Raw genomic sequence first — 16,388 nt, forward strand, 5'->3', positions numbered from 1 at the left:
AGGATTAGACTTTGACTTTCAGGGTAAAATTTTTTAAGCATGTGTTAACTCTTGGCCTTTTATTTAAAGTAAATCTTACTAAGCAGCTGAATTTGTAAAACAAATACAAGCAGAGTATTGCTTGTTATATTATAAAAAGAAGCCTCTCCCTGGCAGTTACCCTGATAAAAAATTAAATGGTTCCACATTCTCTGGAGCCATGAAGTTGTTTTTCTTTCTCTCTTTTTTTTCCTAAGCAGGAAAGCAATGTGATCACATGTGAACATCAAATTATATTACACAAATACTCTTAAGTACCCAGAGAATACTAGCAATTTACGAATTACTTTTAGGCCATTGATCAAAGCAAGGAACAAGAACAAGTTAATCTGATTTACACTGGGCTGGGTGGGCGATGACAACACATATTACCATCAGTTCAGTTCCAACATTTTCTGAGCACCTAATACATACCCGGCATTGTTCTATAAATAGAAGTGCAAAACCGAATAAGATACAGTTCTTCTGTCTTAAAATACAGTGGAAAAAGACATTCAAAGAGATCATTTCAATACAAAATGGTGAGGATTATCACAAAAGCATGCACAGTGGTGTGGAAAGAGAGAAGAGGGACAGTTAACCAGCCTGGGGGGTCAGGGAAATCTTCTAAGAGAACTACAAGAATAGACCCTTAAGAAAAAAAAAAAAAAAACCTAAGCAAAAAAGGGGCTGAAGGACATTCCAGGCAGAGGCAGTGTCACAAGGAATGATGGGGGGCATGAAGAAGTCTGAGGTATCTGGACAGCTACAGAAGTTTGCAATGGATGAGGGCAAGACATAAGCATGGAGAAGCAGGTAGACCATGTCTAGCCTTGTACACTATATGAAGGAGTTTAGACTTTGTACACGATGAAGAGACACTAATAAGCTTTAAGAAGGAAAGAGACAAGTCACATTCGTGTTTTAGATGGATCACTGGGTAGAGTATAGATGAAACATTAATGGAGTGTAAGAATGGAGGCTGGAGGCCACTGCAATCAGTATCACTTTTGAACTTGAGCAAATGGGACTCCTGCCTTAGCTCCCACATCTTAAAAGGCCATGCTCTGGCCCTCCTCTGGCTGGGCCTCTCTCTACTAGATGGGGAATCTGCAGGCTGAGGGGGATATGTTCAATGAGAGCTCCTCCCCCACCCCATTCTAAATCATGCTCCAGGAACTGGCACCCAGAACTCCCTGTGCCAACACCCCTTTCAAGTCTTCTCCTGGTCCATATTCTTGAGGATGGTCTATACTGTGGATGTGTTCACCTTTAGGCCAAAGTTCAGTGGAGTGGGGATAAGGGTTACAGGGGACGTGACTTGGGTGTGTAGGCCGAGCTATCCATTTACACGCATCAGAGACCCCTCACAGTGCAAGAAGGGGGCGCTGACATGAGAAAGGCTGGGTCTTAGGCCAGCGACTTCCATTTATACCCTTGTCCTGGGCCCTGAAAATGTTAGGCGTGGCCCTTATTGCAATAGTCCAGATAATGGACTATAAACTATATTAAAAGTGTTATAGGTGGAAGATAAAACACAGGTTTGAGAAATAGATTAAGGAGTAAAGGAAAATGATTTAGTGATTAGAAGTGAGAAGATAAAGAGAGGGGCCCGGGACGACAGATATTATATAGCAGGGATTGATTCCAGGCTAGCATGTACTAGCAGTCTACTAAAATTATTTTTGAAAAAGAAAATACTGGCAGAGAGAGAGGAAAACAGATCTTTCTGATACTGAAGCTTTGTTCAGACGTGAACAACTATCACTCTTGATTGATGTATAACCAAGGATAATTTTTGAATATGTCCATTGTTCATTCATTCTTTATATCCACACCTCCATATCCACATCCACACATGGACATCAATGCTGTCTCATGTGTTCATAGAGGCCAGGGATGCATACTTGAGGTAAAACAGCTCATTGCTTAAGAATTTATACTTTCCACTTGATGTTTTTGGTATTGTCAAAACAGAAAAGTTATGTGGAAAATCAACCCTAGGAGAAGTAGGGCTTTAATAGGGATAATTGAAGACACTGGGGTTGCTGAGGAAAAAGGGCTCTTTCCTGCAGGGTTCAGATGTCAGTGGTTGCTGAGTTGCAGAGACAGATAAAAGAATCAAAGAGGAAAGTATGAACATCAGTATGTTCACCACAGAGTTGAAGATACCAGACAGAGAGTAGGACCCGGCCTAGCCGTGGGCAAGCACAAAAAGAAAGTGGGTTTGCAGTGCAAAAGCTCTTCTGTGCTGGAATACGTGCTTGGTGTCCACATTTCTGACACTCATGACAGCAATTGCTTGTAAAGATATTGGCCTCAACTGGGAGACCGCTTGTCCAGGCTTTGTGACAAGTTGTTGCCTGTGTTAGAAAAAGATACGGTCCAGCTCCTGCTTGCTTTCCATATTTGGTTCAGTATCATTTACAGCATCCCTTACTGGATGGTGGAAATAGGAAAGGTGATGGTGGGTAGTAATGATGGATATTTGAAAATAATAATGAGAAAAAGGGAGAAATAGTAGCTATAGGAGGGCAGGGCGCCAGATGGGTGTGGCTGGAGTAAACTCCTGGTTGGCAAGGCTTCATTTTATTTGTCTTCATATCAGTTGACTCCACACATTCCCTACCATAGAGTGTCAGTCAATAAATTCTTGATAAATTACACTGCATCTACTCTAGTTTCCTGCTCCTAATAACCCCCAAAACTTGCACTTAGCAATAACTTTAATGACAATGAGAGAAATAAAGCCTACTTTTTAGAATATTACATATATTTACTCCTCTCAATTTTCAGGTAGACACATGTCTCTAATGCACATACATTTAACTTGATATATCCATTTAGGAAATTATCTCTGTGTCCTATTCCCCCCTTGAGAAGATAAGATTTTCAAGTGCAGAAACCATACTTCTTCTTTATTATATAAGGTTATTTCTCTAATGATAAAATACCACTTTAAAACACTTCTACATAACTACCTCAGTTAATAATCCTAAAGGAACACATAGGTAACACTAGGTGTTAGAAGACTTATGGGTTTGAAATCAAGAGATCTGGGTTAAATGCCTTCTTTTGCCACTTATTTTGGCATACAGGATCAAGTCATACACACCCTCTGGTCAACAGTATTTTAATCCATAAAATTAAAAATTATGGGGGAAAAAAACCCATACTTATTTTACTTGACTGTTAGAAGGAATGGTAAGATGACCAAGCACAATATAAACCTTAGTTTGTTTTTAATCCTTTATCTGCACAGTTAATAAATTAAGAAGCATTACTAATAGAGATCTTTAAATTAGATAAAACACACACACATTGGAAGGTGAGGGCACTACAAATACATACTGTGGGTTATTCTTAAAGAGCAGAAAGCAATTTATTATTAATTATTCAGTCCCACACCTGAGTGCTTAGAATTTTTCAGTCTTACCTTGGCATTCTGGAAACGGATCACTCCACTCAACAGTACTTCCCGCAAGAGAACAGTAACTAGAAGTTGCACCAACTAATTTGTACCTAAAACAATGAGGGAAGAAAAAAAGTTAAGTTCCATTCACACATATTTGACTTCCCTTAAATTCTCCAGAATATCATCTTAAAATATTTATGACACCAGTAGATAGAGACAAAACAATAGTTGATAAAAGTCCATGTGGCAGTTTAAAGGAAAAGAAAAAATTATATCTAAAAGGGTGACGTTAAAGAATAAAAAAGGGCGGCTTTGGAGGCGGCTGCGACGCTAGGGTGAATGCCCCTCCCACTTTCGAGTCGTTCTTGCTCTTTGAGGGCAAAAAGAAGATCACCATTAACAAGGACACCAAGGTACCCAATGCCTGTTTGTTCACCGTCAACAAGGAAGACCACTCTAGGAAACATCATTAAATCGCAGCTGCTTATGGACCCACAGGTGCTGTTTGCTGGCTACAAAGCACACCCTTCCCCCCACCTTGGAACACAAGATCATCATCTGCATGCAGAGGGACTACAGCCCCCAGGAGGCCTTCGCCAATGCCATCACAGATCTCATTAGTGAGCTCTCCCTGCTGGAAGAGTGATTCCAGGTGGCCATCAAAGACAAGCAAGAAGGAATTGAGTAGTGGGCCGCACCTGGCCGTTTTCCAGGCACCAGGTGGACAAGAGAACTTCTTCCAGCTGTGGGCCTCCTTGTAGAAATTCCAGTGAGCCCCTCACCCCCGACACCGACGTGGCCTGTACATAGTTTTATCTTCCTAATAAAATGTGGCAGGAAAAGACCCAGCTGTGGGCTGAAGCAGAGGTGACTTCAAAGCAAATGGACCATCAGTTCAGTGGAGGTTGCGGACCTGTTCCAAAGCCACTCAGGGGCCTCATTTCAGGACTGGCCCAGAGACCCAGATTTCTGTCTGAGAAGGTGGCAGGAACAAACTCATTCTGGACAAAACCTGGGAACCTGGGGCTGCCAGGCAGCGTCTCAAGCAGAAGGAAACTGAAAACCCATGTGCTTCCAGGAGTCTCTACTCTAGAAGCCTCAGCTGCCGGGCCTGCCTCCCGGCAGCTCTCCCCAGGCTTCTCTTACATAGTAGAGTTTAATAAAAATATTCACCGACTAAAAAGAAAAAGAAGAATAAAAATGTATAAGGCAAAATATTTTTGATTTGGGTAGGGCACATGTTAGAAAATAGTAAAGTGTTTTAAAACATTTTTAAAAGATACAGATGCTTAAATATTTTATATTTCTGAGTTCTAAAAGATCACTACAGATGCCATAGAATAATAGAATGGGTTTAAAGGGTTCAAAGTACCCCCAGATTTAATATTAATGATACTAGTGATCCAAACATCTATGTTTAGTACAGGAGACAAGTGATACTGATAGTTTTATAAAGAACAGGGATACACATACAGAATAAAATATCATAATTCAATTTGCAGATATTAAATGAGAGAATGAGTATACAGGTTTTAGCAGCACCTGAGACATTGACAATACTCAATGAGTAAGTTCCTTTTCCCTGCATAGAGAACTTATAAAAGATCTTAGGTCAGAATGATATTTTCACACTAGGAATAATTGTTTTTAACCCATGATATTTTATAACAGATTGTTCGCATACAGAAAAAGCAAATGCAAATTCATTATTTAGGTAAAGATTGGTTTCATATTTAACACTGAAAGGATTTAATTTCTCCAAGGATCATCAACTTATCACAAGTTTTGTCCTATACAAATCACTCTTAAAATTTTATAATGAATCACATATGTACTGAAATCTAACCATTGAGAGAATTTGGTGGTATTATAAGAAATCTTCCTTTCTTGCCCCATTTTACTAAATTTAACTGTGATGAGTTCATGATAAAGGATCTTTGAACAGAGGGGTGGTTTTATTGCTACTAGCTTGTAAACACTGGCCACAAATCTAAAAGCTTCTATCTTAAATCCTAATTTGTTTTTCCATTTGTTAAATATACTGTTTCATATATCCAAACTTACCCTGTATTACATGAAAAATGGATGGACGATCCAAATAATAGGTCATGTGTTATATTGACATGACCATTTTTTATTTCTCTAGGGTTAGCACATGATTTTTCTAGAAGAGAATACAAATTGATTTTTTTAATTAAATTTTCAGACACATCTATGCAAATTCATCATCTGAACCATTGATATTACTTATCTTTAGACTATTTAAATCACACCTTCATTTTATCAGTTTCAAGAAAGCAACATATTTAGACTATACACTATTTCATTTTAGGTAACCTTAAACTAATTAAATGTGAAATCAGTGAGTAAAGTAATATTTGTAGCTCACAAGTATTTAGTTTCCCTAATTTAAAATAAAATGGTTCCAATGGTTCATTTAAGAATCATTCTAAATAATAACATGTACACATAGACTTCCACTATGAGTGAAGGAAGAAACACTATTTTCCCCAAACACCATATGATTAAGAATACTCTTTAAAAATTATACTCACTTTTACAAAATTCATCAGGTTTGGACCACGTAAAATTCTGAAGGCAAGTTAGTTTTCCTGAGAGAGAATGGTCCCTTATGTAGCCCAAACGGCAATCATATTCTACAGTGGAACCTTCTGGGAAATAATTCTGTTTGGTATAAGACTTTTTGAGAGATGCAAAAAGTAGCCTGCTTGGAACATCACAGCTACCTAAAATTATTAACAAAAGCAACAACAAAAAAATTAATATCACTTTATTTTATAACCTATGTTTAATTATCTGGTCCTATATCACTCCTTTTTCTATACTTCTTTGTACATATTTGGTATTTATATTAATGTCACTATGGCATTGACAGTGTATCAAGCATATTCACATATAAATTTTCATTTCCTAGTTACTAGAGGCCTGTGAAGTAGATTTGGTACATAGAAGTCACTATGCCCACAATTTAGAAAATATGACTCATTTAAGTTACCTGGCATAGTTCTGGAACTGACTCAATTAATGCCAGTTCCCTTACCCTGCCCCATGTAGCACAGGGGTAGATGAGAACTGGTATTTCCAGATCCCTGGGCTAGTGTCCTAGACAACGATAATAGTTAACAATAATAGCTAATATTTATTGAGTGCTTCTAAATGTTTTACACATATAAACTCATTTAATCCTCAGAACAACCTATGGGGACAAGGATCAGATGAGCCAATGGTGTACCTGAAAGTATTTACAAACTGTAAACATCCAGGCAAATGTGAATTTATAGTGGCATGGTATAGTGGAAGGGGCACTGGATTTATAGTCAAAAGACTCAAGTTTCCACCCTGCATAAGGGAGCTCCTGATCTCAAGGAAGTTGTTTAACTGGGGGCTGCTTTCTCAACTGTAAAATGTGGATAAGTCCCTAACTCACCTCAGGGAGTTGTCGGAAGGATTAGATGAAGTACTATATGCAGAAGAGTCATAAACTCTAAAACATGATACATGTGCAAAGACTTATGTACTTCAACCTCCTGCCTTGTATCATGGATAGATAAAAAGTTAAAGCTGATCTCACACCTGATTTCAAAAAATACTTGTGGCAGTTTCTATCTTTACTGTAGCTTCCATTGCTCCAAGTTGTTCAAAGGCAGGAATCAAGTCTTACCTTTATCTTTACTTGTATATGTCAAAGCTAATCTAGGGCTATGCCTATAATGATAGATTTTGAGATAAAAATTGAGAATTTAAAAAAATATCACTACAGAGTTGTATTGGGTAAGTCCTACTTTACAAAATGAAATTTAAGAAAACAGAGGATCTCTGTTATGTGTCTCAAGGTAATTGCCAAACGTAGTTATATATAATTTACTCCCTAAACAGTACCTATTGTTTATTTTTGCTATTAATCAGTTCAAGAGTTACAGTGTTAAGGGAAAAAAAAAAAAAAAAGTTAACGAAGGGCAGGACCTATTCCAGAAAGCAATGCCGTCAATTAGCTAGATTGTGAAGTGCCAACAGGTATAACCTGGCGATTAATAATGCTAGAAAACTATCAATTACCAGTCACTGCAAAGAGGGATAAAATTAAACTTAAGAAACATTCCATTCCCATAACTTTTCTAAAATGAAATGAAAAACTTACGATTACAAAATTCTGCAACCTCTGACCATTTATTATTCAGACAGACCACTGAGTCTGCCTTGCCAGGAACTTTTACAAAGCCTTCGTTGCATTTGTATGTTACTGTGCTTTGTTTGAGAAAACTTGTAAGAGCTCCCAAAGCTGGTTGGGCATTAGGTACATCTGGGGGAAGGCCGCAGTCACCTAGGGAGGAAAAAACAGAACTGAAGGAAATACCACTTTTCAATTCATTGCAGCATTCCTTTCCCAAGACGAATAAGGGAAGCAGCAATGGCTTTATATGCCCACATAACATTTCCATCCAATGCTCAGTTGACATACCGAGAACTTGCTAGGCTTCCTGTCTGTCAATTAATTCAAAACTAAAATAGTCGAAAATAAATTCCTGCCCTTAGTTATCTAATATATACATATATATATATATATATACACACACACACACACACACACATATATATACATATATAAAATATATATAGTGTTTTAGACTTTCACATACATAATGTTGCTAGGCACACAATAAAGACAGACGCCCCCTTGGAACGTTACACCTGGAGGAGATGACGCGCAAACTTGTAGCGCCACGTCTGTACACGACTGGACCCTGTTGAGAGGTGAGAGTGGTCAACTATTTGGCCTTCCACCCTTAAGGAGATGCTGAGGATTCACTCTATTCGAGCCCTACCTTTCGGCTTCCGGGTGTTTGCTCCCTCTACCCTCCACGCCTCACTCCTAAAACCCTGCCAGCTGGGGTCCAGCACAGCAAGCTTCCTAACTGCCGGCTAGCAGCGGAGAGCTTCTTCCCGTCCCCAGGGATCGTGCCAGTAGGAGCGCTGATCCTTAAAGGTAGAGGATTACGGGAACAATTAGGGATACCGACACTCCTCAGCTACCCTGGTCCGCCGACTTTTCGGTTGTTGTAGAGACGGGCCCTGCCCCTCCCACACTGCCTAAAGGTTTAGCCTGAGGGGTGGGGTGGGGGGTCCCCGTGGGGGGGTCCCCGACCCCCACTCACCCGACGCAGCCGGAGGACGCAGGAGAAGCAGCAGCAGCGGCGGGGCCAGCCTGCCCAGTAGGCGCAGCACGGCGGGGGCGCTCCGCCGCGCGGGACTCATAGCGCGCGGGGACGGGGATCCGGCTTCGGGTTCTCCGCGGTCTCTGAGGTTAAGACCAAGCAGGCTCGAGCCAGGAGCTGGAAGTAGGAGCAGCGCCCGGTAGTTCTGCAATTCGAGTTAAATTAGCGCCTTGGGCGGGGCCAGGGCTCTGAATCTCCAAAAGAGGTGGGTGGAGAAGGGCTTTGCTCACACCAGGTGCTGGGCCGGGTAAGGGCGGGGGCTCCATCGTCACTGGCCTCAGGGGACCCAAGCAGAGGAAAGAGGGATCCTGGGCAAGGAGAGGAGCTCTCCGGCGCTGGACGCTGCGGGGGGGGGGGGGAGGGGCGGGGGGGCTGCAATGAGCCGCCAAGTGGAAATGTAAATATCTGCTTTCTTAAGTAAACAAAAAAATGGGGGGAACGGAAGAGAGAGCAGAATGGTTAAGTGGCGCAGGCTTTGCTCCCCGGCAATCTGAATTAGCTTAAGTGGAAATTAAGCGCACTTGAGTGCTGCAAAGCTGAGCTGTAGGTGCGGTGGAATTTGTTTGCTCCCGGAGCTGAGAAATAGGGCCCACCCAGGGAAGTGGTGTCTTCAACTAGGAGGTCTGTCAAATGCCAACAGGAGGATGGAAGAATAAACACCACAGTGTGCTGTCTCCTAGGAAACTCTGTAATACGAAAACAGCAAGTGGGAAACGACCCCAGAAAACAGGTCAAGAAACACAGCAGGGAGTGAGCATTGTTTTTACCATGTTTGCATGAGAATCGCTTTCGTCTCCAGGGTTCTTCTTATATACCAAGGACACCTCTTGAATTCTACTTAGGGACTATTGTAGTGTGACTGCAGATAGAAAGTCACCATCCTGTGGAGTATGCCTGTGTGTCGGGCCGGGAGAAAGATGACAAAACAAAAACCGAGCGCCATAAAGCTAAAAAGCTAAATGGTAGGATGGTGGATTTTAAGAGGAAGGTTTGTTAGAAGGCCTTAAGTATATGCCAGGGGTTTGCCAGGCTGGCCATACCTTAGAATCGCATGGGGTGTATGGGGGGGGGGGGCAGGGGAGGCGGTGTTTTTAAAATCCAGATGTCAAGCTAAACCTGACAAGTTAAATTAGAATCTCTGGAGATAGGACCGGGCATCAGGATTATTTAAAGCGCTCCAGGTAATTCTACTTTGCAGCCAGGTTGAGAACCACAGAGCTATATGGTGCTGGTCAGAGTGAAGATCCACCCAGCCCAGGACTGTCTCTGTCAAAAACACTAAAGGACACTGATGAGAAGGCCACTTACTCATCTTCAAGGAGAGTGACTCAAAGTACATGTTTCCCTTAAGTAATTTACCTGATCTGGTTAGCAGAGTCCTAGCCTAGGTTTCCTATGCCCTCAAACACTTTACCTAATTAAATGGAATCCCTAACTTGGAATTATGCCTTGGTCCACAGACCAGCTGTGGAATCCATGCCTCCTATCCTTTCCAAAATGCTTCCTGATCACTCGTTATTGGTTTGTATGAGCTTTATAAGGAGGAAAACAACAGTTTTGATGACAGCATTTTCTCTAACTCATGCTTACTGTACTGAACGGAATCTTGTGTCACCCAGTGCTGGAACCAGTCCTGTACGGATTCCAGGAAAGGAACTCCTATAGGCTTTCATGACCTATCAGTATTAAAACATTCTAGAGTTTAGAAGGGGGGTAGGGGAGGTGCTTTTAAAACCATCTAATATGATCTTCATATTTGATATTAAAACACCTTATTTTTACTCCCATATTTGAAATAAAAACACAAAGTATATCAGGGCCCAGCAGTGTTTTAGAAGTAATACCAGGTCTTCATTTATTCTTCCAAAGAGCCTCCCATGACCTTAACTACCACTCCCTTCTGCCACACCATCATAGGCAGGTAGTGTACATTCCTGCTTGAGCTCACAGAATTGGTGTGAAAGGCAAGGTGGCATCATAAAAAATAGTTGAAGGCCAAGTCCAGTTATGGAACTGTTAGAAGACTTCACTTTGAGGCCTAAGACTTAACTTAGAGCTCTCTAAGTTTTTATTAAGTGAATATAATAGCTTTTTATCCAAAGAAAACAATGAGGTCTGCAAATATTAAAAAAAAAAAAAAAATATGTCTCTCACCCAGCTTAGCCACACTAAATGCTCTAAGCATTTACCTTCCAAACTACTTAGTTGATAATACATTATTTAAAGGAACTTTTATGAGCAATAACTGGGTGGACTCTTTAGTAACACTTTTAGTAATACCACTCCCAGGAAATTTCAACATTTCCTCAGAATGTTGCAAAAAGAAAAAAAAAAGAAATCCAGTATCCATTTATTCAATTTAGAAAAAGGTTCTATGACAAAAATCTATACATGATTAAGAAAAATTAAATATACAAACATAATTTACTGAAGATTGTTTTGGCCTCAATTTGTTGTGTTCCAGTCACTTCATATACATTATATACAATTTTTCCAATACAACTTCATGAAGTGGAGATAACTGTCCACATTTTATAGATGAGGAAACAAGCTGTGTAAGTAAGCAATTTACCCACATCTGTGCAGCTACTAAGTGACCAGGCCAGAATCTAAATCCAGTTTGTCTGATTCCCAAAAGTACACTTACCTATCTTACCCTACCACACTACATTCTTTTTGTTGGAATCAGTCAGCAAAGGTTTCTTCTGTGTGGAGGACACTGAATTAGGCAATTTGGGGAGGTGATTTGAGACCCAGCTGCATTTGGTGTCAGCAGTGGTGCTGAGCCTTAATACTTGACCTACCAAAAACCAGCTATGTATTCTCAGGGACTCATGTACCCATTGATTAAGAAAGAGTTTGGGACTAAAATAGTCTCTATAGAGCTCTCCAATTCCAAAACAATGTTTATATAATTAAATTGAAAAACATTCAACAAAATAGAAAATAGATCTATGATTTTGGCAGAGGTTAGGAAACACGGCTCCCACCGCTGTCCCAGGAACCATCCAATGACTACATCAAAGGTTTTTAATAAATTGAGGGCCACTCAGAAGCACACTAAAAAAGGGCCAATACTTGTGTTCCAGAATCTGTAACCTAGGAGAGAGTTTTTACATGATAAATACTGTGAGCATGCCACAATCAATGTAGTATGGGGGTTCAGAAAAGAGAAAAAGGAACATGTCAATTGGGGTGGAGGAGGCTAACGGCCTAGTGATTCAGCTAAATATGACAAATGAATATCAATGCAATAGGGAAAATATGAGAAAAGATAAGAATGGTATGAGCAAAGGTTTGGGGTCAGGAAAAGCTCATTTGATTCCACGAATAGTAAGGAGTTTCCTTTAGGGAGAGCTTGGGGAACTGAATTGGACTAATGGAAAAAAAGGCTGAAAGATAGGCTGGCAACAGACTTGAGAGAGCCTTAAACAGAAGGCTTCCACATTTTATGCTATTCAGAAGCATTGGAGGCCAGTTGAAGATTTTAAGCAGGAAGTATGAGGTTAATTTGGCAGTTGTGTATAAGATGTTGCAGTGGGAATGACTGTGAGTAAAGACTCAATTTAGCTCACTATGCAATGGTCCAGTGACTTCATATTGGAGGACAGAAACATCTTTAATTTTAAAATAATAAATCTATATTAAGGAAACAATCTTGTTCCTCTGAAAAACCACTGACACAATTATTATAGCCATTTCAGTTTCTATGTTTGCTCCAACCAAATACATTTCAATGGAAGAACTCAGAATTTGGTGACTGATAAGAAACAAGGAAAAAAAGCGTTAAAGCCGGCTCAGTGGTTTGGTGTCTGTGAGACTAGAGGCCCTATTTGAAAGAATTATCTATTCCAAAGTCAAGAGGTAATTTAGGGAAGAAATAAAAATTTGGCTGAGCACTTGTTGAATACAAAATGCCTGGGCACGGTGTCCATTTGGAGATGTACAGCATGAGATGAAAATGTAGGAGAGATTAGGCTGGAGCGTGGATGAGACATGGCTTGAAGGCGAGGTAACCAAGGGAAGGAGTGTAAACAGAAACTCAAAGAGGCCAGAGGAGTGAGCCTTGCTACCTGCCCTCCCTGCCACCCCCCACATTAGAGTACAAGTAATAAAGGGGAAGGAGAGGATAGTGGAAAGAGAAGAGGAAAACGTAATTTCCCGAAAGCCTAGAGACACAAAACCATGAGCCAAATATTATCACCCTAGTTATAAGTGAGACAGTTGGTGTTTAGGGAAGTAACTAGCCTCAAATCACTTGGCTTATGAGGGGTGGAGCTGGGGCTTAGGATCTTAACTCTCTGTTACACTGCTCAGCATCACCTCCTCTGGGAAACCTCCCTGACCACGACGTCAGACCTAGTACCAAAGTACCCCAGTCTTTCAGTGTCTTTCAGTTCCTCAATTCTAGGAAATCGGTCTGTTTCATATTTGCATTCATAACTCAGCCTAGAATTATCCCCAAACAGTCTTAAGATGGCCAACACAAACAAAAACTTTTTATTGAGGTATTTTATCATGCAGCTGCAAACCAGAGCAGCTGTGCTGTGCAGAATAAGTAAAGTGTATTCTTAAAAAGTAAGTGAAAACAAATGAGCAGACTTCCATTTCTTATAAAGGGCATCAGTCTACTACATCAGATATAGCTTTCTTTTTTTCCACTGGGTACAGGTTTAGCAGTACCCAGTAAAAGTGGCCTAATACCGTGAGACATTTTCACCTGGCACAATGGCATCCTGCCCTGCCTCTGGCTTCCTTGTGTGTGAGGAAGGGCTCAGCAGCCAAATGGAAGTGTGATGCTTGACTCACATAAGCAAATGTTTCTTTGCCGAGCCCTAATTTTGTGAGACAGCATGAATTTTTGCCAAAGTGGAGGTGGTGGCAGGAGCCAGAAACTTGTGTGAGGTGTGTGTGTGTTTGAGTATATGTCTATGTGCATGTATTTATGTGTATTAATGTGTGTGTGGCTGTGCATCTGAGAGGATGTGGATGTGTGAGTATGTGTGGTATATGTACATCCATGTGTAGGTATGTAAGTATGTTCATGTGTGTGTGAGTATATGTGTATGTGTATTAGCGTGTGTGTATGAGTGTGTGACGGGAGACAACATAGCACAAAGACTGAGTGGGCAGGCTTGGAAGTCATACTGACTTAGTCTCAAATACTGACTCTATTGCTCCCTTACTTTCTGTGTGGGCTGGTATCCAACCGCTCTGTGACACAAATTGCTCATTTATAACTCAGGTGTGATAATGTTGCCTACCTCATAGGGTTTTTGTGATGGACAAATGAGATGATGTATGTAAAGCATTTGGTATATTGTTTGACCCACAATAAATACTCAATAAATATTGGCAACAATTGATGGCAATGACAGGCATGAATGAACACTTCATATACCAGGATGTGCCCACTTTTCATGTAATTTATAAAAAAGAGCATGTCATGACAGACAGTTTGAAAAATCTATAAAAGAAATATAAAGGAGATGCTAATAGTGTTGAGATCATTCAGTTATCCTCCTTATTCTTTTCCCACCCAGTAGAATTTCTTCTTTGGCAAAGATTAGGTCATTTACAAAGATCCAGATTTGTTTAAACATTGTCCTCCTTCCCTTCCTCCCCTGTAGTCCCATCTGTGTTTTGTTTGCCTTGATTTATGATCTTGCAAATTAAAAAGCAGAACTTCAATCTGAGCTCATTAGAATTGCATAAGGGTAAGAAGAGAAGAAAGAAATTTGTATTTAAGGATCACATAATGTGCTACTCTTAGTTTGAGGCTTAACCTCACTGCTTAACCATCACAGCAGTGCCATGAGTAAACTACTATTACGTCCATTTTCACATGATAAAACTGAGGCTCAGAGGAGAAAATGATCAGACCAAAGGATACAGACGGCAAAGCCAAGATTTGAATCCAGGTCTAAGTAGCTTTAAAATTATGCTACTTCCACTACACATTACTTTATATTTGTTGTATATAATTAAAGCTAACTGTTCCTTGATATTTCTCAGAAGTATTCATTAGTGGGTAAATATTTTCCTACCACTTCTCTTTTAGTTGTCAAATAAAACCCAATTACCTAAAGATGAGCATTTCCTTGGGATAAATTGCACTTTTTTGTATAAAGCCAAATAGTTTGCTATAAAGAAGGCAATTTACCTCAAACAAGCATTAACTGCAATCAGTCAATGCTCTTTCCTCAAGGTCTCCATCTATTACCACCTCCTCTAAGACTTCCATGGTATCCTTTCTTCCCCTCTCCTACACATTAATCCTTGTGGTTCAAAGCACTTGGCCTCTCCCTGCTGGTACTTTCTTAGTCCGTTCTGCCACATATGGGCTAATTGAGGGACAAGTCTAAACTGCAAGGAGATTTGAACTTACTGAGGGCAAGTATAAGATCTAATTTATCATTTTATCTTTTATTCCCTAGTGCAATTCCATGCACAGAATAGGCACTGAATAAATTGTAGTTAAGTTGTATTTACCGGTCTATCTTCTTTATGACCCTGGAATTTATTGACTTGTTTAATAAGTACTGCAGATATAGTAAGTAAGATGAGGACTGAAAACATTATTTCAACCTTTGGCCATTTCTCCCTCGTAATTCATAGTTTAGGTAAATCTTCCCTGACCTCTGTATCAGATTAGAACTTCACTAGGTAGAAAAGAGAGGAAAGAATTTTCCAGGATAAAAGAACTATAAAGAAGATTTTGAGTTTATTTGAGAACTATATGGAAGTGAGCTCAGTTTTATATCCAATCAATCACCTCTCTTTCTACTTCAAACCTGCTTCATTCAAAGAATGGTATCTTTATCCACCCAGGTTTAGGTGTCTCGCCATCTATTGCTTTCATCACTTGAAGATATTTTACAAAAAAAAAAAGGTATTGGAATGGCCAAAATAAGCACAGGGGGAAAAAAAGCTCAATATCATTATTCATCAAGGAAATGAAAAGCAAAAGCAAAAAAGCAATAAGCTACTACTAAACACCCATGAGAATGATTAAAGTTTAAAAAGACCTTTTATTGGTGAGGATAGAACACCTGGAATTCTCATACACTGTTAATGAGTATGTAAAATAGTGCAACCACTTTGGGAAACACTTTGGTCACTTCTTATAAAGTTAAACAGATACCTTATGACCCTGCAATTCCAATTCTAAGTATCGACCCAGGGAAAATAAAAACATGTCTACAAAAGACTTGCACATAAATGTTCTTAGCAGCTTTATTCTTAATTAGCCACAACTGGAAACAGTTCAAATGTCCATCAACAGTGGAATGGATAAACAAATTGTAGTGCCTGCATACATTGGTACTTCCATATTTACTCAATATTGAAAAGGAACAAATTAGTGATACAAACAACAACATGAATGAATCTCAAAAACATGGTGAGCCAAGAGAAGCTAGACACGTAAGAGTACATACTATATGATTCCATTTGTGCGAGGTTCTAGAACATACAAAATCAATTTACTGTGATAGAAATCAAATTGGTGGCTGTCTAGAGTGGGCACTGCAAAGGGGTAGGAGGACTGATTGTAAAAGGGCAACAGGGAACTTCTGAGGGCAACAAAAATGCTCTGTATGTCGATCAGGGTGGTGGTTATGCATGTTTGCATTTGTCAAAACTCATCAAACTGAATACTTTAAATGTTTCCATTTGGCTTATGTAAATTGCACCTCCATAAAGTTGATTAAGAACCATAA

General features: G+C 39.9%; 1 protein-coding gene and 1 pseudogene across 7 annotated transcripts in view; one reads left to right on the forward strand and one right to left on the reverse strand.

The window, feature by feature from the left end:
• LOC137758355 (complement decay-accelerating factor-like) overlaps positions 1-8,794 on the reverse strand; it is a 28,699-nt gene extending 19,905 nt beyond the window's left edge. For all 7 annotated transcript variants that reach the window (XR_011072945.1, XM_068534466.1, XM_068534463.1 and 4 more), the window contains exons 1-5: positions 8,608-8,794; positions 7,593-7,775; positions 5,989-6,180; positions 5,498-5,597; positions 3,455-3,540 (exon numbers count right to left, since the gene is read on the reverse strand). Coding sequence is in view for 6 of the 7 variants with exons in the window: in XM_068534466.1 (XP_068390567.1) it covers positions 3,455-3,540; positions 5,498-5,597; positions 5,989-6,180; positions 7,593-7,775; positions 8,608-8,707 (661 nt within the window). In the remaining variant the exon portion in view is untranslated. The remainder of the gene's footprint in view (positions 1-3,454; positions 3,541-5,497; positions 5,598-5,988; positions 6,181-7,592; positions 7,776-8,607) is intronic.
• LOC137758356 (DNA-directed RNA polymerase II subunit RPB11-a pseudogene) lies at positions 3,549-4,121 on the forward strand (annotated as a pseudogene).
• Positions 8,795-16,388: the final 7,594 nt, after the last annotated feature.

The sequence above is a fragment of the Eschrichtius robustus genome, unplaced genomic scaffold (assembly GCF_028021215.1).
Source record: "Eschrichtius robustus isolate mEscRob2 unplaced genomic scaffold, mEscRob2.pri scaffold_81, whole genome shotgun sequence".
Lineage (NCBI taxonomy): Eukaryota > Metazoa > Chordata > Mammalia > Artiodactyla > Eschrichtiidae > Eschrichtius > Eschrichtius robustus.